At 38.8% G+C, this 27,918-nt stretch overlaps 1 protein-coding gene across 6 annotated transcripts in view; it reads left to right on the top strand.

Annotated features, from left to right (window-relative positions):
* LOC126285328 (uncharacterized) overlaps nt 1–27,918 on the top strand; it is a 152,369-nt gene that overhangs the window by 91,953 nt on the left and 32,498 nt on the right. For all 6 annotated transcript variants that reach the window (XM_049984639.1, XM_049984643.1, XM_049984638.1 and 3 more), the window contains one exon: nt 19,139–19,574. In XM_049984639.1, the coding sequence (XP_049840596.1) occupies nt 19,139–19,574 (436 nt within the window). The remainder of the gene's footprint in view (nt 1–19,138; nt 19,575–27,918) is intronic.

Here is a 27,918-nt window from a genome sequence, read left to right on the forward strand (position 1 = left end):
TTATAGATGTAAAGTAAAAGATGAAACATAACCTGCTTTACATTAGTACTTCAATTTTATAAAATTACCAAAGGTGCAGTATTTTAGTATTATACACTTGCTAGATTAACATGTTCAGATAATAAAAATTCCATGGGATATTCTAATATCTCAATTCAATCTGATTAAATCAGAGTTGATCCTGGGATTCACTTTAATGCCTTTTGATGTATATTTCCTCCAAAGCATTTAAAGCATTTCCTTTTTGTCGTTACGATTTTCTCCTTGCAACTGTTCATGTGTTTACTTTGGTTTCCTCATCAGAAACATGGGCTCCCACATTCCAGTGGTTTTGCTGGCCTCTACCAGCTACTGTCACAACATGAACCTGTTAGCAGTGTGGTGGATATATGCAAGTAGAGAGCGGGCAAAGGAAGTCTGTGTTGCTGAACTGTGTTGCTGCAGACAACAGTCATGTTCATTTGCCTTCGATACATCGTAATATAGTTCAAATCTATGAGGAAATAATACATTAGAGATATCTTACTTGTGGGTCTAGAGGTTGTGTCTGCTGCTCCACAGCAATTACTGACGTCGGAATGTGAGAACAGCTGATACAACTTTGTGAAGACATCAAGAACAATTTTTCTTGAAATGATCATTGTCTAATGACAAGATCATCAAAAACAGTTGAAATAATTGTCATTTATTGCAATTTGGATTGTGTTATAATCAAGAATGTAATGCATAACAACAACAAAAAACATTAGACTAGAACAGAAATCATTATATTTGTTTGACAGCTGCACTTCTACTCCATGTAATTTTGTAAATGTGTATATTGCGCATATGTGGGTGTATTTGGCTGCTGTTCAATGTAAATCCCTAAGTGTAAAAAAGAAGTACTGGTAGCAAACAGTAGTGCAAAAGACTGTCTTAAAAATTGTCAGTATGTTATCATATTTTTCGGTGTCAATAAGCATTACGAGTTTAAACTAACTCGTTCAACACTTTCTGTGAATAACTCGATGGAATGCTGACCTATAATGTCGAAAACCACTGATATCTTGACAGGTAACCCTCCCTTTCATTTTAAGGTGTTTTCCAGTTCGTGCCATGAAAATGAAAAGGGTTTATTCTCGAAATACTGGAGTTTTTGACGAATTTATTTCGCCACTTTCTTGCAAGTAATGCAATAGGCTGGGAAAAGCTTAACTTCTCCTTGGGCACAGTGATGAACCTTATAGTCTGAATACTTCACAGGCTACATATTCCTAATCAGTAAACGCTAGAAAGTTGTCATGTACAGTGTATGCAATGGATATGTTGGCAAAAATGTTTTAAACTGTGAGTCTTTAAAACCAAGAAAGATCATTACATTACTTTGTTACAAAGTCTACATCACAGTATCATCTGCTATCTGAGTCCATGTGCGAAACATCTGATTGTAAATTTAGGATGATAGTGAACGCTTTTATCCATATGCACCTTCCTGTGAAAGTCTTATTTTTGAAACTTTTCAGCTTGACACACACAGGGTGCCCACATTGAAGGGGGATGCTGTCTATTGCTTCATGCATAAGATTTTCAGTGTCTGTTATTTTGAATGTTCTGTTTTTCTCCCCCACATAGCTTGTAACCTGTGCACAAATTAATTCTATTGGATCATACTGACAATAATATGTGGATAAACACAAAACTGTGTGAGCACATTCATATGTAAGAAAGTCAGGTTTGTACATTCTGTCGTGTGACTTTTGTAAATTAATGAGGTGCAGTAGTTCAGCATGAGTCTGGCATATTGTGTGTAATAATTTTATTTTTCAGCCAGGGCACAGTATCCCCTTTCCTGGTCCTTGTACCTCGTTATTTCTCTGTAGAAGTTAAATGATAACTGGCACAGTAATTACAATGACCAACTTCAAAGCTAGGCATGGCAAGACTTGTTCAGTGAAACACTTCTTGAAAGTGACAGTGTTCATTTCAGAATGGTTGGTACTACTGTTTTTCTTACACCTAAATACAAGTTTACTCTCAGAAACCACATCGGAAGAGCGAGCATGCAGAATAAGTATCCAAGAGCCTTTTCCTAAGGGAACTTAAAAACCGCCAGTACCATCACCCATTTTCCAGCAGGTATTCATGGAATGCTTCTGATTCACCCATGTTTCATCAGAGTAATACACTGTAAAACTACCTCCTCTTGTTGTATCATTAATCTTTATAACAGATGTGCTTTGTGCTGCTTCTGTATCACTTCTTTCAACTATAAACTCTCTTCCTAACATGTTTAAAACCAATGTATTTTGTATTGAAGCCAATTTGCTCAGGCACGATTGTAACAAGTTTTTGTGATGTTGGGTATTCCTTTTTTTACATACATTTCAAACACGAAGCCATTTAAAACATTGTCATCAAAACCATCTATTTGTGTTACAGGTTTCTTACGATTTCAGATATTTTCAGGTGACATGAAAAGAAAAATTTGCCTGAGGTTTCTACAGCTTCGACACTTTACTATTAGTTCGTTCTTGAGTGTTCAAAATGTCAAAAATAGAAGTATCACTTTTAGACTCACATTTGAAGAAGTCACAAATGAGAGACATAAACCTCCCCGACTGCTTGTGAAACATCTACATGATTACTCTGCAATCCACAATTAGTGCCTGGCAGAGCATTCATAGAACCATCTTCAAGCTATTTCTCCAACATTTCTTCTCAAACAGCATGCAGGAAACATGAATGCTTTTTTCTTTCCTTGTGAGCTCTAATTTCATTTGTTTTATGATGAAGAACATTCCTTCCTATGTAGGTGGGTGCCAACAAAGTATTTTCACACTCTGAAGAGAAAGTTGGCGACTGAAATTTCATGATAAAATCCTGTCACAACGAAAAACGTATCATATCTGTGGCAGTCTCTTCCCTATTTTGCAAAAATACAGAATGAGCTGCCCTTCTTTGACCAATTATGTCTGCTGTGGATCCCACACCAGACAGCATGGAAAAGTGTAGTGTAAATAGTCTCTTTAGTACATCTGTTGCATTCTCCAAGTGTTCTACCAGTAAATCACAGTCTTTGGCTTGATTTCCACACAAAGTTATCCATGTGATAGTTGCATTTTAAGTTATTCGTAATTATAATCCCTAATTATTTAGTTGAATTTACAGCCCTTAGAATCGTGTGTTTTATCCTGTAAACTGAATTTAGTGGATGCCTTTTAGTGCTGATGTGGATAACATAAGACTTTTCATTATTTAGAGTCAATTGCCAATTTTCTCATTGTAGAAATATCTACGGTGTTTTTAATTTGTTTTAATCTCTGCTTTATAAGACAGTAAATCACAGCATCATCTGAAACAGTCTGAGAGGGCTGCTCAGTCTCCTAAATCGTTTATTAGATCAGGAACAGAGGAGCACCTATAACACTACCTTGCAAATGCCAGATGTGACTTCTATCACTTCTGTTTTACTCGATTATTTTCCATCAACTGCTACATAACAGTGATCTTTCTGACAGGAAATTACAAAACCAGTCGCACGACTAAGATGATACTCCATATACATGCAATTTAATTAAAGTTGCTTGTAAAACAATTACATATACACATTCACAGGTATAGTGCTACAAGAAAGTAACATCAACATTTGAGTAAATAATTACATCATTCTGTGAATGAAACTGCATTGTCGCGAAATCGGCAATGGCACAACATATGGGAGAGAGATTCTCACAGTCCAGTTGATAACTCGAGGCTAGCCGCTCAGGAAGGGAATGAATCTTATTGGCTACTAAGAGTTAATGGTGGGGCATGCACAGAGTGACAGAAAATAGGGCTGCCTTCCAACATGACATGAGCAATAGTGAAGGTCTATGACAGCTTCCAATACCTCTACCTACAGCATTTGCCATCGATATCCCATCCCTGTGCTTCAAACGTATCTGTGGTCCCTCCTTAAAATTTCAGGCCCCTTACAAGGACTAACACCTCAATTCATAGACCTTCTTACCCCATCCAACCACGCACCCCCATCTTTTACTGTCTTCCTGAGATCCACAAACCCAGTCATCCCGGCTGTTCTATAGTTGCTGGCTTCAAAGCATCCGCCAGACATATATCTACCTTAGTTGATCAGCACCTGCAACCCACAGTGCAAACACTTCCCTCCTGTATTAAAGACACCAACCATTTCCTAGATTGTCTGAAATCTGTGCCTGTCCCACTCCTGCCACACACCTTGCTTGTCACCATTGATACCACCTCCCTCTACAACAAAATACCTCACGAACATTGTCTGTCTGTTCCTGAACATTTCCTCAGTCACCGACCACCTGATTCCAGACCTATGACATCCTTCCTGCCCTCCTTAAGAAATTACATACTTAGCAGCAATTACTTAACCTTCAAGGGGCAGAGCTATAAACAGATCAGAGGTATGGGAATCAGGTTGGCTCCTTCCTATGCCAACCTTTTCATGGGTTGCTTGGAGGGGGCTTTCCTGGGGTCTGCTTTCCTGGGGTCCATAAGTCTTCAGCTCCTGGTTTGGTTTAAATACATTGATGACATCTTTACCATAAAGAGTCGTGGTGAGCCTGACCTGTTAAATTCTTGTAATCTCTAAATACATCCTCCCAATTAAATTTCAAATAGTCCCATTCCAAATCCTGTGCCACTTTCCTTGATGTTGATCTCGTCCTCACCAAAGGCCAGGAACACACTTCTGTCCACATTGAACCTACTAACAAACAACAGTACTTACATTTTAACAGTTGCAGTCCTTTCCCTGTCAAACTTTCCCTCCAATACAGCCTTGGAATTCGAAGCAATCATATTTGTTCAGATGCAGACTCTTTACAGCTATACACCACCATTCTCATTTTTGCCTTTACTGGACGTAATTACTCCACCAGCCCAGTTCAAGATTCCTCAGGCCATCACATCCAATCCTATTACTGCTGATCCCTCCTAAAAAACTACTTCAGAGCACACCACTTGTCACTCATTATTATTCTTATTTTGAATATATTAATCAGCTACTTTGACAGGGCTATGACTTCCTAAAATCATGCCCTGAAATGAGATCCATTCTGTCTGAGATTTTGCACACCACACCTAGACACACATCTCCTTATCGTATGGTTTCTTACCCTGTGACCATCCCCGCCTCAAGACTTGCCCCATGCTCCCTCCTACCACCACCTGTACCAGCCCTATAACTGGCAAAAATATACTGTCAAAGGGAGAGCCACCTGTGAAACAACATGTCATGTACCAGCTCTTACGTAAACACTGTTCGACCTTTTACATTGCTATTATCCTGTTGCAGAGCACACTCAACAATGTGACAGTCTTGACCTTGTGCCTGTTTCACCAAACACACCATCTGGGTTCTTCCCCCAGACACCAGTTTCTCAGAACTCCGCAGGTGGGAACTAGTGCTATAATATGTCCTTATTCTTGGCACCCACCTGCCCTTAATTCACGTTAATTTCTTCTGTCTCTGCATTTCTTCACTGTAACTACTCCTTTCTTCATTCTGTTTTAATTTTCTACATCTTTCATTTTCTGACCATTCTATTTTTTGCTGTCCTCCTCCTACCTCCATTACATGCAACGCACTCAGCTTTCCACTCTTACTAACTCGCGCACGATGTTTTAGCAGTAATCTCCGTCTTGCATGTTACCCTGTCTTCCACCTTTGAAGATCTCATGTTTCCAAATCTTATCTGGTGCAGTTCCCAATGATCAGTCTTTCCCCTGGCCTGGGATTTTTGGTGACTTTTCGTAAACCTCTCCTGTTCCTTTTCCGTCACCCCTCTTCTTTCCCCTTCAACTCTTCTGCCAGAAGAAGGAGCCTTTGGCTCCGATAGCTTGCATAAGTGAATCATTTTTTTATGTGTGTGCTGTCCTGCTACTGCTTGGTTAATAGATTTTTTTATCTACCAAATTACATTATGTTTCAAAAATGATTATTTTAGTTGTTATACTTTTTATATCAAGATAGGCCTGATTAATAAGTGTACCATATGCATATGAATTATGAAAATATGATATTTTGAAAGTTTTTGAGATGACCAAAGGATAAGCAGCATGCTAGATCTCTACAAAGAATAAAGGAGCTCAGTATTTTCCCAGCAAAGTAAAAAAATGCACAGACGCTATTGTTGAGGGAATGAAGGTTGCTACTGCAAGGAAGTTGTACAATGTTCCAATAATGTTAAGAAATGAAATTTCTGGTTTTTTTGTGAAGTTGTAAGGCCGCATTGCAAACAGTCACAAAAAAGATGCTGGATGTTAAAATCAGAAACTGGTTCCAGAAAATATCTGAACCTCTGCATGATAAGAGTGTATTATTTGACCCTAATAAGATCTTTTAGTATGGATAAAGCCTCTTTTTTCTGGTTTCTAAAGGGGAATTAATTGTAGATTTCTTCTACACCAATCATTACAATATTTTTTGTTAATTTAATTGTTTTTCTGTTCTATACCATTGTTCTAATTTTTATCTACAGTGTGCATGTTTGTTTCCTTATTTGCTTGTATAAAGAACAAATTACTTTCTAGCAAATTGATATTGTAATTACTTAATGCCCCAGATTTATTGTAATGTACAGTAACCGAAGTGGAGACAAAACGCCATAGCTAGAGTCAGGTGGCCAAAACTGAGTAAATATGCCTTATCGTCTACACTACAGTCTTTGAAACAATAGATTGATTTTTCAAGTAATTTGTACACTTTTTAGCTATAGTAAACATATAGCATATCTTGAATTGTCCTAAAGACGGCTGTAAGTGTTGTCTTGACCGTACATTGGTTTTATGCAGCTGGTGTCTACTAAATCCTGTAATATATCCTATGTGGTGTTACCCAGAGAGCTATCTTTCAGATTTCTTCCATTCTCCATGTTCCTGTTCCATGCTATTGTATTAATTTTTGAATCATATCTTCCCGCGGTATAGTACTCTTCCAAGGCATTAGTTAATTTTTTTAGGTGACTTCTTCTAGGCCTGGCACATTCAGCAGTCATGTTTGTACATTTTTTACAAACATATTTTCTACTCAATTTTATTATGACAACTGATGTTTGACTCTTGATTTGGATAACTTCCCAGATGCTGAGCTCTGTAATTGCCCATCTACATTATGAAAATATAACCATTTTGAGTACTTGTCATTGTTTCTGTAGAATACCATCGCTATCTATTGAAACTTCGTGGCAGATTAAAACTGTGTGTCGGACCAAGACTCGAACTCGGGACCTTTGCCTTTCGCGGGCAAGCGTTCTACCGACTGAGCTACCCAAGCATGACTCACACCCTGTCCTTACAATTTTAATACTGCCAGTACCTCGTCTCCTACCTTCCAAACTTCACAGAAGCTCTCCTGCGAGCACTTGCCCGCAAAAGGCAAAGGTCCCGTGTTCGAGTCTCGGTCCAGCACACAGTTTTAATCTGCCAGAAAGTTTCATATCAGCGCACACTCCGCTGTAGAGTGAAAATTTCATTCTAACACTGTCTATTGTTCTATATTTCGAACATTCCTATACTTCACACAGTGATTTGTATTCTTGACAGATAAACTTGAAGATGCGTGTATATTGAGGTGAAACTAGTAGTTGCGAATAAAGAATCAGCTATGCAGCTTTTGGAAACACTTCATCATTCTTAACTTTTCTAAATTTTGTAATTTTTATGTTAGTTAGAATGTGCGATTTTTTATTATTGTTTTTTACAGAGGCTGTGTTGTTAGTTCACCCTCTTCTGACGCACTTTTCTCAGTTACGGTAGATGCATCATCAACTACTATGGGAGCCATATTACAACAATGTGAGCAAACAATTGAAAGCCTTTAGCTTTTGTCAGCAAGAAATTATCATTTGCACAAGCAAATTGGTCAACGTCTGACTGTGAATTTCATGTGGCATATGCCTCAATAAAAATTTCAGGCACATGTTTGAAGGTAGACATTCTACACTTCTCATGGATCATAAGCTACTTGTGTTTGTTTTCTGTCAGAAGCAAGATAAGTCATTACTTGCACCAGTTAAGACATCTGATACTTCCATTGTTGGTCATTCATCATATTTATAGTGAACAGAACGGTCCAGTAGATACACTATCTCGCACTGATGCCGCCACAAAGGAATTTGGTTTCATAGTGCTTACCAGCACCCAGAAGAGAGACAGTGAGCTGAATGCATGCCTTGAAGCACCATCAGGCTTACAGTCCCAGCACATATGAATACTGAGCTTCAACATAGCACTATACTGGGACATGCCAAGACCATAAGCATGACCGTTTGTTACTGTTGATTTTTGCAAACAAGAAATTTCGTCTTTACATAGCCCCTCTCATCGAGGAATGGGCTACTGAGCGATTGGTGAAGCAGGAATTTATTCAGACAAACACTGATATGGATTGTAAGGTGTTTTTCACTGTTGTAAGGGTTGTCAGTGCAAAAACCTAACTTCACACTTCTTGTGCAATGGCCTCATTGGCACTTAAAGGCCTCACCCATATGCCACACCCCAGAACTTTTTACTACCAGCTTACCTAATGTCCTATCAGACCCCAACACAGCCTTCAAAGAAGATCTCAATGTAACAAAACTGAATTAGCATATGGGCAGACACTTCAAATGCTGGGCTAGTTTTTTCCTGACACATCAAAGAGCATTTGTTAGGTGGTCACTTCCATATCTGCATCAGAGCCCACCATTTCGTTTGTGAGCTGAAGCGACTTATTTTTATTTTCATTTATTTTTTATTTTAAATTCTTAAATCTCATATGTGTTCGTGTGTTTACCAGTTCTATAATCAGAAACATTTTCCTAATGTCTGTAGGTCTCTTCTAGATATACAGCCTCCTTGCATGATTCTTAAACCAAGTGTTTTTAAGTTCTTCAGTTTGTTGCTTGTTTGTTTGTTTACCAATTAGCTGAAACTTTCCAGTGTCTCTAGGTGTCTTCCAAATATACACCCTCCTTTCATTGTTCTTAAACCAGGTGTTAGCAGTGACTAAATTATTCCCTGTGGAAAATTCTGTCAGTTAGCTTCCTTTCTCTCCGTCTGTCTCCCACTCCCTCTCCCTCTTCTTTTGCTCAGTCCATGTTCACTGGCTGTTTTCTCTTCTTCACCTTTGCCAATATTGAACTTCAGTTCCCCTTCACAGTTAATTTTCATTTCCCCTAACTACTGGAATAGTATCTTACATTTCATCATACAGTGTTTTCATCATCCATTGAGGTATTAGTACTGTAGCAGGTGTTGGCTTTGTATATATCTTGACTAAACTAATGTGTTCAGTACCTGCAGTTCATTACTGTTATTCCTATTTTCTGAATTATTAGATCTACTCTACAGATCATTACCTCGGTTTGATATTTCATTGATAACTCTGTATTCACCTGACCAAAAGTCGTGTTTACACTCCAACCCAGAGAACGCCAATTTTGTTTCTTTCCTTATGACATATTCCTTAGTAATTCTTGAACAGACCTCCAAATATGGTACTATTTTTCTTTCACATATTTTACAAATGATAATGTGATCATCATTAATTAACCCATACTGTAGAACTACGTTTGCTTGTGAAATAAAATTAATGTAGTTGTGTTACAAGTCTAGGGCAGTTAATTATCCCATTGCAACTGTCATATTTTAGTTTGGCATCTCCACAGATACACCATCCATTCTGTTGCATGAATTGAATTGTTATGAGGTCCATGATCATGTAAGATGGGAGGTTGTCAGTTCACCAGTTTAGATGTAATTATATTATACAAAAATTTCATGTATTGAGGATTACATGTGAATGTGTTCCAAAGGTAAAACCACCACTGGTAAGTCTCTGACAAATGCATAGCCACGTTTGGTTTAGAGCCATCTAAGCATTTTATAATACATTCTAAATTGATCTCTTTCTGAAAAATGTAGAGCTAGTGGAGATCTTAGCTCAGTTTGAGAAATTTTATCGTTGCATTCCGAGTAATTTATTCATCCAAAAAAACATTTCAACAATGGAAAGTTCAGGTTGGAATAGATACAGTGATATAAAAAGGATAGTTTGCTACTCATTCTAAAGGTGACATACTGAGTTGCAAACAGGCACAACAAAAAAAAAACACACAGAAAAAATAGTAATACCACATCTAATCACCCCCACCACTGGGAGGCTGCAGCACTACAACACGTGTAATATGGAAGAAATGGGATTTGGCTCAGCTAGAACCATACGAATACCTAGGAACAATGGGTATGGCACACATGTAGTACACAGACTCAGTCAAAACACAAATATGAAACAAACTGAACATACCCAGAGTGCAGGTAGACTATGATGCACCATGCCCGAGACACATAAATTAACACACAGAGTGGCAAATCAAAACACAAATATGAAACAAACAGAACATATCCACAATCTAGGAAAACTCAGAAGCTTCAAACCCACAAATAAACACAACACACATACACAATGATAACACCACAAAGAAACGAAGCAGGTGGTACACTATGACTTACACACCTAAATTAACACACAGAATGGCAAATATGCTAAAGAAAAAGCACTGCGAAATAAAATATAAAATTGTGCAAACCCTATAAACACTTAAGCTAACCAACAATCAAAAGACACAAATTTCAGGGATGAGGAATATAGAAACTTGAATTTTAAAATTACTGATCCATTATACACAGAAATAGTATGCAGGAATTTTAAAACATGGTAGAAAGAACACTCTATGTGTTAGAAGTCTGAATCAAACCATTTCACATTTTTCAGGACACACAAAACACCACAACAGGCATCCTCCAAACATGGAACAAAATATGAAAATAATCAGGATAAACAACCACCAAAAATGCCCTATACAAATGCAGGACAGCTGCAAGGGTTGACCAGCAAGTAATGTACCACAATTTTTTCTTCGACAGTTGCTTATTGAACATAACGAGAATTACACACATGAAAGAATGGAGTTTTATCTACACACCCTATTATTTTTCCATGTAATCTCCACCCCGTTCTATGGTCTTCCTCCAGCGCAAAACAAGGACGTGTATGCCCTGTCGGTACCAAACCTTGTCCTGGTGGTGGAGCCAGTACTTTACTGTGTGAATCACCTCCTCATCATCCTCAAAATGTCTTCCACAAATGGCATCCTTTAATGGCCCAAGCAAGTGGAAGTGCGAGGGGGCTAGATCAGGTGTGTCAGCCACCACAGATGGTCTCTCCGACTGCTGCAAATCCTGGAGCTCCACCAAACCATCTTCTAATGACCTCACCCTCTGTGCCCAGCAGCTAACTGCACTTCTGTCGACAGCAGATGCTCCATAGACTTTACACAAATGTTTCTTTCTCTGCAGTGAAAAATTCAATGGTGCCATGTTGCTTGTAATGTACTTCGCCTACAGATGCCATTTTGAACTGTCGCACAGCTACACTATCTATCAGAAGTGATGGAAACTTGGTGTGCTCACTCGGGAGATTTCAAATAATACATTAGTAACTTTTTGCATTTGTAGCATTTTTTTCAGCAGAGAAAAAAATGTGGTGCCTTACTTTTTGGGCAACCCTCATACCACATCCAGAAAGCCACTGCTGAGAACAAATATCCTCTCTCTCTCTCTCTCTCACATACACACACACACACACACACACACACACACAGAGAGAGAGAGACAGACACGCAGGGTGAAAAATTGACCTGTGGGGATTTTGTTGCACAGCCATCTGGCAGTGGCACTGGCAGGGAGCAATTTCCCCTCCACTGTGAGGTCGTTGTTTGTGCAAGTAGCACACATTAATAAGGCAGTGCAATGCACTGTATTGAATGAACGTGTTTCAAGTGAAATGGAAGAAGACAAGTATTTTACTAATCAAAGAATATTGATAAGTAATACATATTTGTGTGAGAATCAATGCCTGCAGTAAGGAGTTCTTTGTTTGTGCAGTTAGCACGTGTTTGATAGGCGATATAATACAGAATGATAAGTGGAAGTGTTTCAAGTGAAATAGCAAAATACAAGTGAACTATTCACCAAAGATTATTCATGTACAATTCATAAGAATTAGTGTGAGCAGTAAGTGCATTATTTCAAGAGGGATTTGCTGATATTTAGGTTCATAATCGGGAGTATGATTCATAAATTGATCAATAAATTTCTTGAAACATGAAGTTAACTTCACCATCGGGAACATAGACACCCACATCCAGTACTCTTGAAGAAATTCTGGATAACGGTGGTATGCTGTGTAGAGGTGTCCTCACATCTTTCTCAGCAAATGGGAATTTCCCATGGCTGTGTTCAAATGGCTATGAAGTTGCTGTAATTACCACCCTACAAAATAACTGAAACTGCGTGACCAGGCAAAAAGGTTGTGGTTTTGTGAATGAATTGTAAATAGGGTTTCATTACATAGAAAGTGCCCCTCACCTAACTTTATTTTCACGTGAATCATCGTTCCACCAAGGTGATACAATATTCAGAAAATAACTATTGTTATTAGTTCTGAAAAACCTAATGTAATATGCAAGGCATCCCTGCATGATTAAAAAAAATACCAGCGTGGTTTGTTAATAGCAGTGAGAGAATAATAGGCCTCCTTTTTTTTCTCCCAGGAAACAATTAACAATGAGAGATATGTGGCAACCATTTGCAGCTTTTTTTGGCCAGTTAACAGAGAGAGAACATTCTTTCATGACCCTTCACCAGGACTCTGTGATAGCACATATGGCCAGTTTCTCATTACAGAAAATTCGTGACGTGTTTCAGGTTAGAGTTGTTGCCAACAACAGATGGCCTCCTTGTTCCTGCGATTTAACACTCTGTAATTTTTATGTCTGGAGGGGCATTAAAAGAGAAAAAAGTACAAATCAAAATCACATATTTTAGGTCGACTTATAACTTAAATTTGTGAAGAGCTGGATAACGGTGGTATGCTGTGTAGAGGTGTCCTTGTGTGAGCATAATGAGCAATTCCTAAGCAGGTGTCAGAAATCTTGAGCAATGAAGGGAGACCATTCCAGCATTATTTCCTTAGTATACTTAAGTTATTTACTTTTCTTTTTAACACTTTGTGTTATGTATGTTAGAAATAACTGATGTGACAAACCGCACTATATTTGCTGTGGACCTCCTGTCACCAGCACAGTACTCACAGGACCACCCACCCTATTCTGCAGACATTGCTCCCTCTGACTATCACATGTTGAGATCAGTGGCACATGGTCTGGCTAACCAACACTTCTGATCTCATGAAGAAGTCACAAATTGGATCGATTCATGGATCGCTTCAAAAGATGAACAATTTTCTCGACGCAGGATTCATGTGTGTAAACAATTTGTTTCATTAAAGCCTCAAATGTTGGGGAAAAAATGGCAGAAGCAAATTGTACACATTGTATATGATTTATACCTTTCCTATCAACTAAATTTATCAGATATATACCTTTGAAATTGGGTTACTATTCATCAAAGTCTTTTTATTATGGCTGGAGTGAAATATTAGATGGTGAAGGTATATGTAGCTTGTTTCTTCTTCTTCATTGCATTGGATTCTGGATAATACTTGTTTGTTTATTTAATTAGTTATATTCAAGGTTAATGTTACTCGAATTTTAAGTTTTATCTTTCAACTTTTATTTTTTGAATATTTATTTTAGAAGTGTTCTTTTTAGTGGTGGATGTTTTCCCATGGACAATGAGCTGCCATTGGCCACAGTTATTGTAACAGAATATGTTTGTGCAGAATGATTGATTTTGGTTGTTTTAAATTTGTAGATACATTATTAAGGATGGAAAAAAATATTTTAAACCTTTTATCAGTTATGGATGTGGAACACTGACTGTAATGAATAAGGGTTTTCACGACTTATTGCAACCAGTTACCATTTGTTTTATTATTCATTTTTTATTTTCCATTACTGGTTTCAAATTGCCTAGCAATTCATCATCAGATGGTACATATTCCTTGCATGTTTGCAGAATTTTGGTGGTTGTGTAGCTGTGGCAGAATGTATAAACAAAACATGAGCACTGAATGTGGTAAGAATTATTCACATTATGAGATCGATTTAGTTGCATTACTTACAATTAGTAGTATCTGTTGGTTTGTTGTTGGTGCACACAATGTTTTGGAAAACATGTTATACCACTTCATGATTTTAGCCACAGGTAACAACTTAACAACTTCCATATGCTTCGCAAAATATAAACAAAGTAGCATGATTAAAGTTACATTCTAAGACTTTGAGCTGGAGCAGAGAGTTTCTTTGTTCAGCTTGCATTGCAGACTAACTACATTTTTACATAATGTATTAAACAATGAGTTTGATATTTCAACTACAATTTAGTGCTTAAATTATTTTTGACTTTTGTCTTGATGTTTAATACACATTCATCATTACTTATAAGATAAACATTAGAGCTCTGCATGAAGCTCTCTCTCTCTCTCTCTCTCTCTCTCTCTCTCTCTCTCTCTCTCTCTCTCTCTCTCTCTCTGTGTGTGTGTGTGTGTGTGTGTGTGTGTGTGTGTGTGTGTGTGTGTGAAGGGTTTTGTTCATTTAAGATGGCGTCATTTGATTTGTTGTTATGGGTAAAAATCTGTAATTGTTCCACGAGTTTCACCTTCATTCCTTTGTCTACAGTATGGAATATGTAGGTTTGTTTTGATTACTGTAATTGAATGACAACTTTATGAGGTGTGCCGCTAACTAAAATTTCATCCTGTTTGCTCCATGTAGCAGCAGGAGCAGTTGTCACGGGATAATTTACGTATACCATATTTGTGAAATGGTGGTTTAGCTCTTCTACTGTTATGAACTATTTGGTTTTGTACTTAGTTGTTTGTGTTGAAACTTACTTTGACTTTGTGTTTTGCAGATTAATATGAAATATTACTGAGGAAAGGCATGGAGATATATTTAGTTTCTTCTGCAACTGAAAATGTTTTGTTGAAGCTACACACATCAAAAAAAGTTTTGCATCACCCCGGTTGCCAGAAGTCTTGAAGATAGACATTGACTGTGGATATTGTTATCACAGACACAGTCCCTCTAACTGTTCAGAGATGTCATTAAACCCACCCAAAGATGTAAACAACCATGCATGAGCAGCGCCTATTAGACGGAGGGGGTTCAACAGCCGATCAGTTCGTCGTTCCACCAGGAAAGAGATACACGACCTATGTTGTCTGTAGTTCAACCATGCCTAGACTGTCAATACTGTGATTCGATTGCATCTGTATTGTTACTTTGTGCCAGGAAGGGCTCTCAACAAGGGAAGTGTCCAGGCATCTCGGAATGAACCAAAGCGATGTTGTTTGGACATGATGGAGATACAGAGAGACAGGAACTGTCGATGACATGCCTCGCTCAGGCTGCCCAAGGGCTGCTACTGCAGTGGACAACCACTACCTGTGGATTATGGCTTGGAGGAACCCTGACAGCAATGCCACCATATTGAATGATTCTTTTCTTTTCATGAAGTGCAGCTTCACTCCTGGCGTCCATGGTGAAGTCCATCTCTGCAACCATGACACCATGCAGTGCTTTACAGATGGGCCCAACAACATGCCGCGTGGACCGCTCAAGATTGGCATCACTTTCTCTTCACCGATGAGTGTCGCATATGTCTTCAACCAGATAAGTGCCGGAGACGTGTTTCGAAGCAATCCAGTCATGCTGAACGCCTTTGACGCACTGTCCAGCAAGTACAGCTAGGTGGAGGTTTTCTGATGTTTTGAGGTGGCATTATGTGGGTCCACCGTACACTACTACTAGTGGTCATGGAAGGCGCTGTAATGGCTGTACACTACATAAATGCCACCCTCCTACCAATAGTGCAACCATATTCATCTTCATGGAGAACAATTCAATCCCCCCATCGTGCACATCTTGTGAATGACCTTGTTCAGGATAACAACATTGCTCGACTAGAGTGGCCAGCATGTTCTTCAGACATGAACCCTATCGAACATGCCTTGGATAGATTGAAAAGGGCTGTTGTGGACGGTCCACCAACCAATCTAAGGGATCTACTCTGAATCACTGTTGAGGAGTGGGACAATCTGGACCAACAGTGCCTTGATGAACTTGTGGATAGTATGCCATGACAAATACAGGCATGCATCAATGCTACTGCGTATTAGCGGTACTGATGTGTACAGCAACGTGGACCACCACCTCTGAAGGTCTCGTTGTACTGTGGTACAACATGAACGTGTGGTTTTCATGAGCAATAAAAGGGGCAGAAATGATTATGTATCTCTGTTCCAATTTCTGTACAGAACCAAGGTGGCGCAAAGTGTTTTTTGAAGTTGTGTATTTTGGTGTTTTTTTATTTTTTCATGTAACATGTCAGCTATAGACAGGTCATAAGCATTGTGTTGGATTATTGTTTTGAAAATGTTTAGTTCTTTGGTTTTTACCTCAAGTTCAGTGTGGAATTTGTTTACGTGGTTGAGTGCTTATCTAAAAAATAGAGAAGATCCAACGGAGAGCAGTGCGCTTCGTTACAGGATCATTTAGTAATTGCGAAAGCGTTACGGAGATGATAGATAAACTCCAGTTGAAGACTCTGCAGGAGAGACGCTCAGTAGCTCGGTACAGGCTTTTGTTAAAGTTTCGAGAACATACCTTCACCGAAGAGTCAAGCAGTATATTGCTCCCTCCTACGTATATCTCGCGAAGAGACCATGAGGATAAAATCAGAGAGATTAGAGCCCACACAGAAGCATACCGACAATCCTTCTTTCCACGTGCAATACGAGACTGGAATAGAAGGGAGAACCGATAGAGGTACTCAGGGTACTCTCCGCCACACACCGTCAGGCGGCTTGCGGAGTATGGATGTAGATGTAGATGTAGAATACTAATTTTTGTTGATTGGTGTGGCTTAATGAGTTATTTATAATGAGATTGATGTAGTGGGCTTCCTGTAAATTTGGAATTTGTGTTTACTGTCATGATATCATCAAGATAACAAAATGTTCATAATAAATGATTTTGTCTTTTCTATTGCATTTGCTTTAAAAAAATTGTTTCTAGATCATTAATATAGATTTCAGCTAGTAGGCGAACTAAGCTACTGCCCATTGCTAAATATAGACTTTGTTACTAAAGAAAAAGTAATTGTGAGATAGCACCAACTCTAGATTCCTGCATTGCCTAATTTTGTGTGATGCAGTAAGTTATCCTCAGTTATTCAGGTGTTTAAGTTATTGGTATGTTGGTGTAGAGGTTAACTATAAGAGGAATGTAAACTTTCCTGTGCTGGATACAGTGATATCTTTGGTGCTGTCAATCAATTTGTAACTTTTTTATAGAGTACTTGGTTGTAAATACATTGTTTTTAGTTTTTTGTATCCAGGACTGTTTATTGATTTGACTATTGATTTTATTGGATGGACGTCTTTGTGAATTTTGGGCTGTGATTGAGCTTTAGAGCTGTGGGGTTCAATGTTATGTAGTGTTGTCTTCAATGGATATTAGGAGGAAACTGCAGTTCCTCATCAGTGGTGTTTGTTTAAATATATATGCATACCTTAAGAGCTACGAATAATTTTTCATCTTCGATACTGTGAAACAAATCTCTTCTACTGCAAGCTCTTTACTTTCCATATTTTGGGAAGTGGCAGTATGGACCAAAAAATATCCAGTAAACATGTGCTCTAAAATGCATGCCTTAAAAGTTGTGAGCATTTGTTCATTTGAAGACTTATGTTTCAAAGTAGAGAAGATGAAAAAGTGATCATAGCTCTTAATGTATGCATTTTAGACTGCTTGTTTACTGGACATTTTTTCTTGTTTTAGTCCATACTGCCACTTCCCAAAATAATGGTAAGCAAAGAGCTCACAATAGAAGAGATTTGTTTTACAGTATCGAAGATGAAAAATTGCTCATAGCTCTTAAGGTATGCATTTTAGATCCTAAGTTTACCAAGACTTTTTTGCTTCTAGTATGATGTACTTTCAACTGTATGTCTTTATGCCATTATTTATGATCCTCATTCATTATTACTGCTGTATTGCTTTTTTCTGCCTAACAAGAGCATTGTTGTTAGTTTTTTATTAATTTGTTTCAGTGTTGTAGCTTCCTTATGGATGCTCCTGCGGAGTTCTGTTTTAGGTTTTCTTCACTATTTTGATTCATGCACTACAGCATTTTGTTCTTTTGACTTAATTTTGGTGACAGGCAGGCTAGTTGAGTTAAGCAATTAGATATCTAGCAGTCTTTTTATCAAGTGCACACACACACACACACACACACACACACACACACAGAGAGAGAGAGAGAGAGAGAGAGAGAGAGAGAGAGAGAGAGAGAGAGAGAGAAACTCTAATGTTCATTTCGTAAGTATGATGAATGTTATTAGGCATCAAGTTAAATGTCAAATGTAATTTAAGCACTAAAATTATAGATTAAATATTGTCCAAACTCATTATTTAATAGATTTTGTAAATACACATGTCAAGTTTGTATTGTGAATTCATGGTGTTTTTGCAATAATGAATATAATATAAATAGATACGTACTTACTGTCACCAGTTTCCAACTCGAGCTGTGAACAGAGAAACTTTTGCAGCACAGAGACTTAGAGCATAACTTTAATCATGCTCCTTGGTTTATTTATGTTTTTTGAGCATGAGGAAGTTGTTATCTGTGGCTAAATTTGTGAAGTGATGTACAATTAACATAACTGGAAAACATACATTCTGTTTTCCAAAACAGTGTGAGCACGAAAAACAAAACAGCAGGTACTACTAACTGTAAGTAATGCAACTAGATCGATCTCATAATGTGAATAATTCTTTCCACATTCAGTGCTCACGTGGTTTGTTGATACATTTTGCCACAGCTACACAACTCCCACAATGCTGCAAACATGCAAGGAATATGTACCACCTGGTGATGAATTGCTGGGCAATTTGAAATTGGTAATGGCAAATAAAAATTTAATAATAAAATAAAAGGTGAGTAGTTGCAGTAATTTGTGGAAACCCTTAATCATAAATTTTGTTGTTTGTTGATCAATGATATCATAGCATTTCAGTTGTATTATCTTAAATGAAAATTTTTTCTGTGTGAAACATTTCTAACATTATTAATTTTGAGTGATTAAATAATAATGGTTCTTAATACAATTTTGTAGGGGGTGATACCAGATCACAAAATAGAAGAGAAAGTGATGTGAGATGGAAACGCAATGAAAGGTCTTTCTGTCAGCCACCAAAGAGAAATGATGAGCACGGCACACGTAATTTCAAAAATGACAGAGCCAAAAGACATGACAACACTTATGGAGAGAGGGGAAGAGGAATGGATAATAGAGGTGACCGTGGTCAAAACCATAACCAGAATGTGAATGAGAGGGGAAGAGGAATGGATAATAGAGGTGATCGTGGTCAAAACTATAACCAGAATGTGAATAATCGCAACATTCGTGACCAGAGAATGAGAACTACAGGTGATCCACAAGTTGTCACAGAGATTTTTGGTGATCTTTTTACTGCACCAGCAGACTACTCCCTTGCACACTGTGTTGCAGAAGATATGCGCATGGGGAGTGGAATAGCTGTCACATTTAAGTATGTATGCCTCTAACCACATTTTTTTCCCACGTAATATATTAGCCTTTAAGGATTTCGTCTTTACAAAGTATTGGATTATCTTTTAGAATATGGGACATCTCCTGTCATCTAATTTGTAAGCTAATGCAAATTTGCAAAGTCAGTGTTGTTCATCCTCTTGTATGTGTTCATACTATTACACATTCGGCTGGTTCTTGCATAATCTGCTCTTGAATAACCACTTAATCTTCTTATAAATTTCATTTATGAACAAGATTATTACCTCTTTTGCGTAGATATCTATCATTCACTGCAATCACAAACTACAGAAAGAGTCGTATTTTATTTTTTAATCTGTTCTAATTTTTTTTAATTTTAATTTTTGAATGTATAAAATATGAGAAAGCCAGCCACACACCTATGGAGGATCAATGTGTGGAGCTGTGAAAATGTAACAGAAAACAGCATTCGAGTTACTGATGGCACCTCATAAACTTCCTAATAGCCAGTTTTACATTTTTGATTATATGTGCTGCCTTGGTCATTTTGACATTTGAAATACCTATCTCAACATCGTGTTATACAAATGATTCAAGTATAGAAGTGCACATTAGCAAAACTTAATGTGGTACTAACTGTTTTTTGTTTATCAGGCATGCCATGACTTTTGCCTGTTTCCATTGAGTTAATGTTTCACCTACCATGGTAATAATACCCAAGAGTTACATTGAAATTTCTAGATCATGCTGCTTAAATTTATCAAAAAACTAATAACTTCTAAATCTCTTTTGTATTTTATACTTCATTTAATTTCAGAATTGTTGAGGTAAGAATATTACTTTTATTTCTCCAGGAAAAATATTTTGCTGGTGTTCATTCAGTTGTTCAGTATTATTGAGTTTTGTTATGTTACTGGTAGAAGTCTTATTGCCTCACAGTCGTTATTTTAGTGATTAATTTTGTTCTCAGATATGTTCGTACAAAGATAAAAGACAGAAATTTATCAAAAAACTAATAACTTCTAAATCTCTTTTGTATTTTATACTTCTTTAATTTCAGAATTGTTGAGGTAAGAATATTACCTTTATTTCTCCAGGAAAAATATTTTGCTGGTGTTCATTCAGTCGTTCAGTATTATTGAGTTTAGTTATGTTACTGATAGAAGTCTTATTGCCTCACAGGCGTTATTTCAGTGATTAATTTTGTTCTCAGATATGTTCGTACAAAGATAAAAGACAGAAATTCAGTTGTAATTGAATATTTTCTTTTTTTATTATTTTTGTGTATCAAAAGTAAAGTCATGATAGCTATTTAATTGTGAGACAGAATTGATGATCAGTTCTTACGTTGAATAGGCAAAATTTTGGTACTAGTGATATGCGCAGATAAAAATTGATGACGTTGTCCTAACTTTCAGAACCAATATTTCTCCCTCAGCAAATGTAAAGCAGACTCATCCAAGGACTACGCTTGGCAGGTGCAGGCACAAGGCAGTGTAGTTCTTTGCCCTCTACATGACCTTGCGTTGCTAGTGTCAGCATAGGAGCAAGAGAGATAGCTCCGGAGCAAGTGAGACCGCACGACACTGCTCTGCACTGGACTGTCCCGTGGTGTTTTTTTTTTTTTTTTTATGTTGACAATCTTCGCGCAAAGTGCCTCCTGGTGTATCAGACAATGGACTTCTGCGAATAAGGAATAGCCAACTTAAGCCAATCCAGTGCGTATCCCTTGTATCGCAGGGTCTCCATTATTACATTGCTCAGACGTTCCCATTTTAAATCCATTGACTCGAACATGTTTTCCATGGCTAGAAAAATATCCAAACCTGTGGTTGTGTCTTTTATTGGTATAAGGTCAAGAAATTATTTGGTGACACGCAGATTGTTGTCGACACCCATAAATAATATGATGAGCTGAGATATGTCGTAACGTCCATGGACTCATCAAGAACGACAGAAAATGAAACAAAGTTTGCCGCTCTCTCCATTAATTGGTCTTCCATATGTGGGGCCATATCCTTGACTTGGCGAGCAACAGTTTGAGGCGAAAGATTTATTTTCTCAAATTTTTCCGTGAGGTCTGCTGGACAAATACAAGCTGCCGAGTCAACCAGGCAATCCTTGATGAGATTCACAGCCACAAAGGCTTTCCCTGCTTTCACAATTCTCACCAAGCATTTAACAATTAATTGTTTCATTTATTGAAACCCAAATAAAAAACTAGCAAAAAAAAGATTGTTTCTCGTAGTCCCTCTGAAAAGCGGTCATAGATGCTATCAAGGACAGCTAATTGCGTTCGCAAAATAAATTTTTGTCTGTTAGAATATTTGGATTTTAATTAATTGAAAACAGATCAAACTACAACATACGTTTTCCCATCCATCAAAACACAAATAACAAAAACAAAGAACGACTGTTAATGTCACTTTGCTGTCCGAGTGAGCCTTTGTGACAGCTTTTCAGAAAGTGTCAATAAATAACACAAATTGCTGCATATTTCAATGCTGGGCCATCAACAAGTGTCAGCATGTGAACCATTCAATGAAGGTTCATCGATACAGGTTTTCAGGGCTGAAGGCTCACTTTTGTAATCTTGACGACTGCAGGGCACAAAGCTTTATGCCTCACTTGGGACCATCAACACTGACATTGGACTGTTGATGAATGGAAACTGTGGTGTCACCGCCAAGACACCACACTTGCTAGGTGGTAGCCTTTAAATCGGCCGCGGTCCGGTAGTATACCTCGGACCCACGTGTCGCCACTACAAATGGTTGCAGACCGAGCGCCGCCACACGGCAGGTCGAGACTTCCTAGCTCGCGCCCCAGTTGTACAGCCGACTTCGCTAGCGATGGTTCACTGACTTTTACGCTCTCATTTGCAGAGACGATAGTTAGCATTGCCGTCAGCTACGTTATTTGCTACGCCCTAGAGAGTTTCTATTGATATTGTAAATCATGTACCGTCAAGAGCGACATTCATCATAAATGGATTAAAGTTAAGTATTCTACCGCCTACGCTCATTTTTCTCAATTCTAATTCCCTTGTCATGTTCCAGACCTCACGCCAGCCTGTGTGAGCTAAAACGCGTGCATTTCGGCCTCCTGTAGTAACGGTGTTGGCTCTCTTGCCAACTACAACAGAAACATGTTGCCTAGTCAGACGAATCTAATTTCAAATTGTATGAAGGGGATGGATGTGTACCAGTATGGAGACAACCTCATGAATCCATGGACCCTACATGTCAGCAGGGGACTGTTCAAGCTTGGTGGAGGCTCTGTAATGATGTAGAGCATGTGCAGTCGGAGTTATATGGGACCCCTGATATATCTAGATACGACTCAATACATCTACAGGGTGTTTCAAAAATGACCGGTATATTTGAAACGACAATAAAAACTAAACAAGCAGCGATAGAAATACACCGTTTGTTGCAATATGCTTGGGACAACAGTACATTTTCAGGCGGACAAACTTTCGAAATTACAGTAGTTACAAGTTTCAACAACAGATGGCGCTAAAAGTGATGGAAAGATATAGAAGACAACACAGTCTGTGGGTTCGCCATTCTGTACGTCGTCTTTCTGCTGTAAGCGTGTGCTGTTCACAACGTGCAAGTGTGCTGTGGACAACATGGTTTATTCCTTAGAACAGAGGATTTTTCTGGTGTTGGAATTCCACCGCCTAGAACACAGTGTTGTTGCAACAAGACGAAGTTTTCAACGGAGGTTTAATGTAACCAAAGGACCGAAAAGCGATACAATAAAGGATCTGTTTGAAAAATTTCAACGGACTGGGAACGTGACGGATGAACATGCTGGAAAGGTAGGGCGACCGCGTACGGCAACCACAGAGGGCAACGCGCAGCTAGTGCAGCAGGTGATCCAACAGCGGCCTCGGGGTTCCATTCGCCGTGTTGCAGCTGCGGTCCAAATGACGCCAACGTCCACGTATCGTCTCATGCGCCAGAGTTTACACCTCTATCCATACAAAATTCAAACGCGGCAACCCCTCAGCGCCGCTACCATTGCTGCATGAGACACATTCGCTAACGATATAGTGCACAGGATTGATGACGGCGATATGCATGTGGGCAGCATTTGGTTTACTGACGAAGCTTATTTTTACCTGGACGGCTTCGTCAATAAACAGAACTGGCGCATATGGGGAACCGAAAAGCCCCATGTTGCAGTCCCATCGTCCCTGCATCCTCAAAAAGTACTGGTCTGAGCTGCCATTTCTTCCAAAGGAATCATTGGCCCATTTTTCAGATCTGAAACGATTACTGCATCATGCTATCTGGACATTCTTCGTGAATTTGTGGCGGTACAAACTGCCTTAGACGACACTGCGAACACGTCGTGGTTTATGCAAGATGGTGCCCGGCCACATCGCACGGCCGACGTCTTTAATTTCCTGAATGAATATTTTGATGATCGTGTGATTGCTTTGGGCTATCCGAAACATACAGGAGGCGGCATGGATTGGCCTCCCTATTCGCCAGACATGATCCCCTGTGACTTTTTCTGTGGGAACACTTGAAAGACCAGGTGTACCGCCAGAATCCAGAAACAATTGAACAGCTGAAGCAGTACATCTCATCTGCATGTGAAGCCGTTCCACCAGACACGTTGTCAAAGGTTTCGGGTAATTTCACTCAGAGACTACGCCATCTTATTGCTACGCATGGTGGATATGTGGAAAATATCGTACTATAGTGTTTCCCAGACCGCAGCGCCATCTGTTGTTGACAACTGTAACTACTGTAATTTCGAAAGTTTGCCCGCATGAAAATGTACTGTTGTCCCAAGCATATTGCAACAAACGGTGTATTTCTATCGCTGCTTGTTTAGTTTGTATAGCCGTTTTAAATATACCGGTCATTTATGAAACACCCTGTAGATACAACACTTGATAGGTGACACATATGTAAGCATCCTGTCTGGTCTTCTTCCATTCATGTCCATTGTGAATTCCTATGAACTTGAGGAATTTGAGCAGAACAGTGTGACACTCCACACATCGGAATTGCTACAGATTTCGTCCAGGAACACTCTTCTGAGTTTAAATACTTCTCCTGGTCACCAGACTCCTCAGACACTAACATTATTGGGTGTATCTGCGATGCCTTGCAATGTGCTGTTCAGAAGAAATCTCCATCGCCTTGTACTCTTATGGATTCATGGACAACCTTGCAGGATTAGACATTAGTCGAGTCCATGCCACATTGTGTTGAGGCACCTCTGCGTGCTCATGGGGGCCCCTGGTGAAAATGTCCACTGCAACAGTTTTTTCCAAATCTACAAACAAGTTCCTAGCATCAGATTCATAGTTCTCAGTATTACTGTTACTTGCAATACAAGAAGTGTAGATAGCTGGTATTGTTGGTGGTTGGTAGGTTTGTTATGGTTGAAGCACTAATATAGCCACCCTTAATATGGAGGTATTCCCATCTTCATGAAAATTTCCAAACACCAATAATACTTTCACATCAGCAGCTGATCTCACTTCTGTACAGTCTAGCCACTTAGGCTCATTATAACTGTAATGATGAGCAGTCCCTCTGCAAAAGGTCTCACTGAGGCCTTTTCATACTATATTCTCCATTACAGCCTATCTATTGCCTGCAATGTATCGTCCAGAAAAAAGGGGTATTCCAGTTGATTGAACGAGATTTCCCACTATTTTGTAAGGGAATGACGCTAAAGAATTGTCAGCTTTTGTAACTGAGTGGTCAGCAACGGTGACTGCCATGCGGAGGAACCAGGTTCAGTTTCCAGTACTGCCAAGGATTATTCTTTGGTGGAAAGATTGGAACAGGGTGCACTCAGCCTCATGTTGCCAGTTGATGAACTGCCTGACCGATTGGTGTCAGCTCCATGTCACGAAAACTGGCAATGGCTGGGAGAGTGGTGTGCTGAGCTTACACTCATACATACCACATCCAGTGACACCGTGGCAGAGGGTGACATGGCGATCATTTAGTACCAATGAGCCTGCCAAGGCCTGTGGACATAGTTCATGTTTTACAACACTAAAGAAACTGGTCTGTTGGTTGTCACCAATCTGTGGCTGTCTTTCATTTTTGGAATTTTCAAGTATTTGTGAATGAGACTGGCAGAGGATAGATTATAAGACAATGTTATTTCAGCAATTTTTGTCATAATTAAATCAGCACATTATTCTTGCAGAGTGTTTAATTTCTAGTGGCTTAATTTCTTGCTGTTCATATGTTACCATGAGAAATACTTTTTATGTATGCGCTCTGGTTTTGACCTCAGATGTATGTCAGTTTTATGGGTGGTACCAGGTGATCTTGATTAAACAAATGGTGTTCTAAGTGCTTCAGTGCAGGCTGTATATAGTACACTTAAACATAATAGGTGTGTTTGTTAATTGGTACACTCATGGAATACACTGAAGAAATAATAGTTCCACTTTCTGCCGCCAGCTGAGAAATGGTGCTGTAAGTAGTCAGAATGTGGTGTGGGTGCAGAAAAATTGGAGGAATGATCAAACACACAATGATGGTGGCTCTGGCATGTTTGTTAGGTTACAGCACAAGTTGCACCTTGTGTTCAGTACGGTGTACTGACCCAGCAACAAGCAGCATCCGTAACACTGTATGGTGAACAGTTTCTCGCAGCATATCCAGTGTAATCAGAGCAATAGGTCAGATACACACACACACGCACACACACACACTTTCTATTGTACCATTGCACCTGCATTGTACTTTTCCATTCCTGTACTTCTATCCCTTCCATTTTGCCTCCCCCCTCACCAGTGCTACACCTAGCAGCTGCATCCTGCCCCCCCCCCCCCCAATCCTCCCCTCCCACATCCCTGATTTCTCTCATAGACAACATTACATATCTTCCCCCACCGTACTCTGTGATCCTTTCCCCCTCCCACCCTTCTTTCTCCCCCCTTCCCCCACCTCTTGTATACCCCCACTACCTACCCCAGCAAAGATTGCTGCTCACCTGCGACACAGTCACAGTATGGCCTTAATGGTCCAAAGACAGCAGTCTGTGTGTGTGTGTGTGTGTGTGTGTGTGTGTGTGTGTGTGTGTGAATTGTGTATCTGCAAAGGTATGTCTGTTTAGTTTTGTTACGTCTGATGAATGTAGGTTGATGGCTAATAATATCTGACAGTATTCTTCAACGTGTCTCTCTGCAACTAAACACCTCCTCTATGCAGTGAGTAGCAGTCCATCCTTTTCATGTTGTTATTCCAGCCCAGATTTTCTGTAGTTTGATTTTACTGTTACTAGTGCTTCCCTCAATTAGTGCTCGTTAAGACACCTTTCTTAATTACTGTGAAAGTATAATTTCCAGTCCTAGTAATTTTTTTGCGTAGAGTATGGACATTATGAAGGCACAACATAAAATTATGGAGAACTTATTCAGTTTTGTTTCACTGAGCTTTTAATCAGTACTTTGATTTGGGTTTCATAATCAGTTTTACTGTCTTCTTACTTAAGAGCTTAACACCTACCATTGTTTTTTTTATAAAACTAATGTTACCAATACTTTTTTCTGATTGTTTTTCACTATTATTATAAGGCTTGTATTCGGCTTTTTCAACTATTGTATCTGGTTTGTCACCCCCTCAACGTATGTTAATTTCTCTAATTTGCAAATATCAGTAAACATCGTGCTGAATGTCACAGCCTCTTTCTATTTGAATGCAGGCTTCAGCAGTTTACAATTGGAAATTTTCTTAGGCCATTGCATTGTTCTTTGAAGGCCAAGTTTATGTTGCAGTTACATTTATCACTCACTGACATTATTATAATGCCACTAACTATGAGCCCTGATCCTGTCTCAATTATCTGATTGGCATCTTCTGATATAGTAACAGCAGAACATATCACAGATGACTTCTGTGATGACTTCCCAATTAATGAAAAATCAAGATATTAGCGATCACAGTTACGTATGACTCTGATCTCTTTCGTAGTTGTCAGTTTTGTTATGGGGTAGACTGAAAGAAAAACACGAAACAAATCATCATCCCCCCTCATCACTACCACCACAAAAAAGAAAAATCAAACTTCAGAAATATAAGCTGAACCATCATAACCTTAACTTAAACTGTATAGACATCGACAGCAACCTCCGTGTACTAAGTGAAATACTTCCTTACTATCATTAAATGACAAATGAATACAGCTATCCCTTCTTGTGGTAACAATGCTCGGCTTCACAAAGGCAGGTGCTCTGTATTTCCTCAATTTATTATGGTTTTTCTGTTGCTTCAACATATTTCTATGTTGTAATAAAATTTACATATTAACGCACATCAAATGCTAATTCACAGTTAACGTAATGAATCCTAAACAAGAAAGGTGGATAT

Source organism: Schistocerca gregaria, chromosome 8 (assembly GCF_023897955.1).
Source record: "Schistocerca gregaria isolate iqSchGreg1 chromosome 8, iqSchGreg1.2, whole genome shotgun sequence".
In the NCBI taxonomy this organism is placed as follows: domain Eukaryota; kingdom Metazoa; phylum Arthropoda; class Insecta; order Orthoptera; family Acrididae; genus Schistocerca; species Schistocerca gregaria.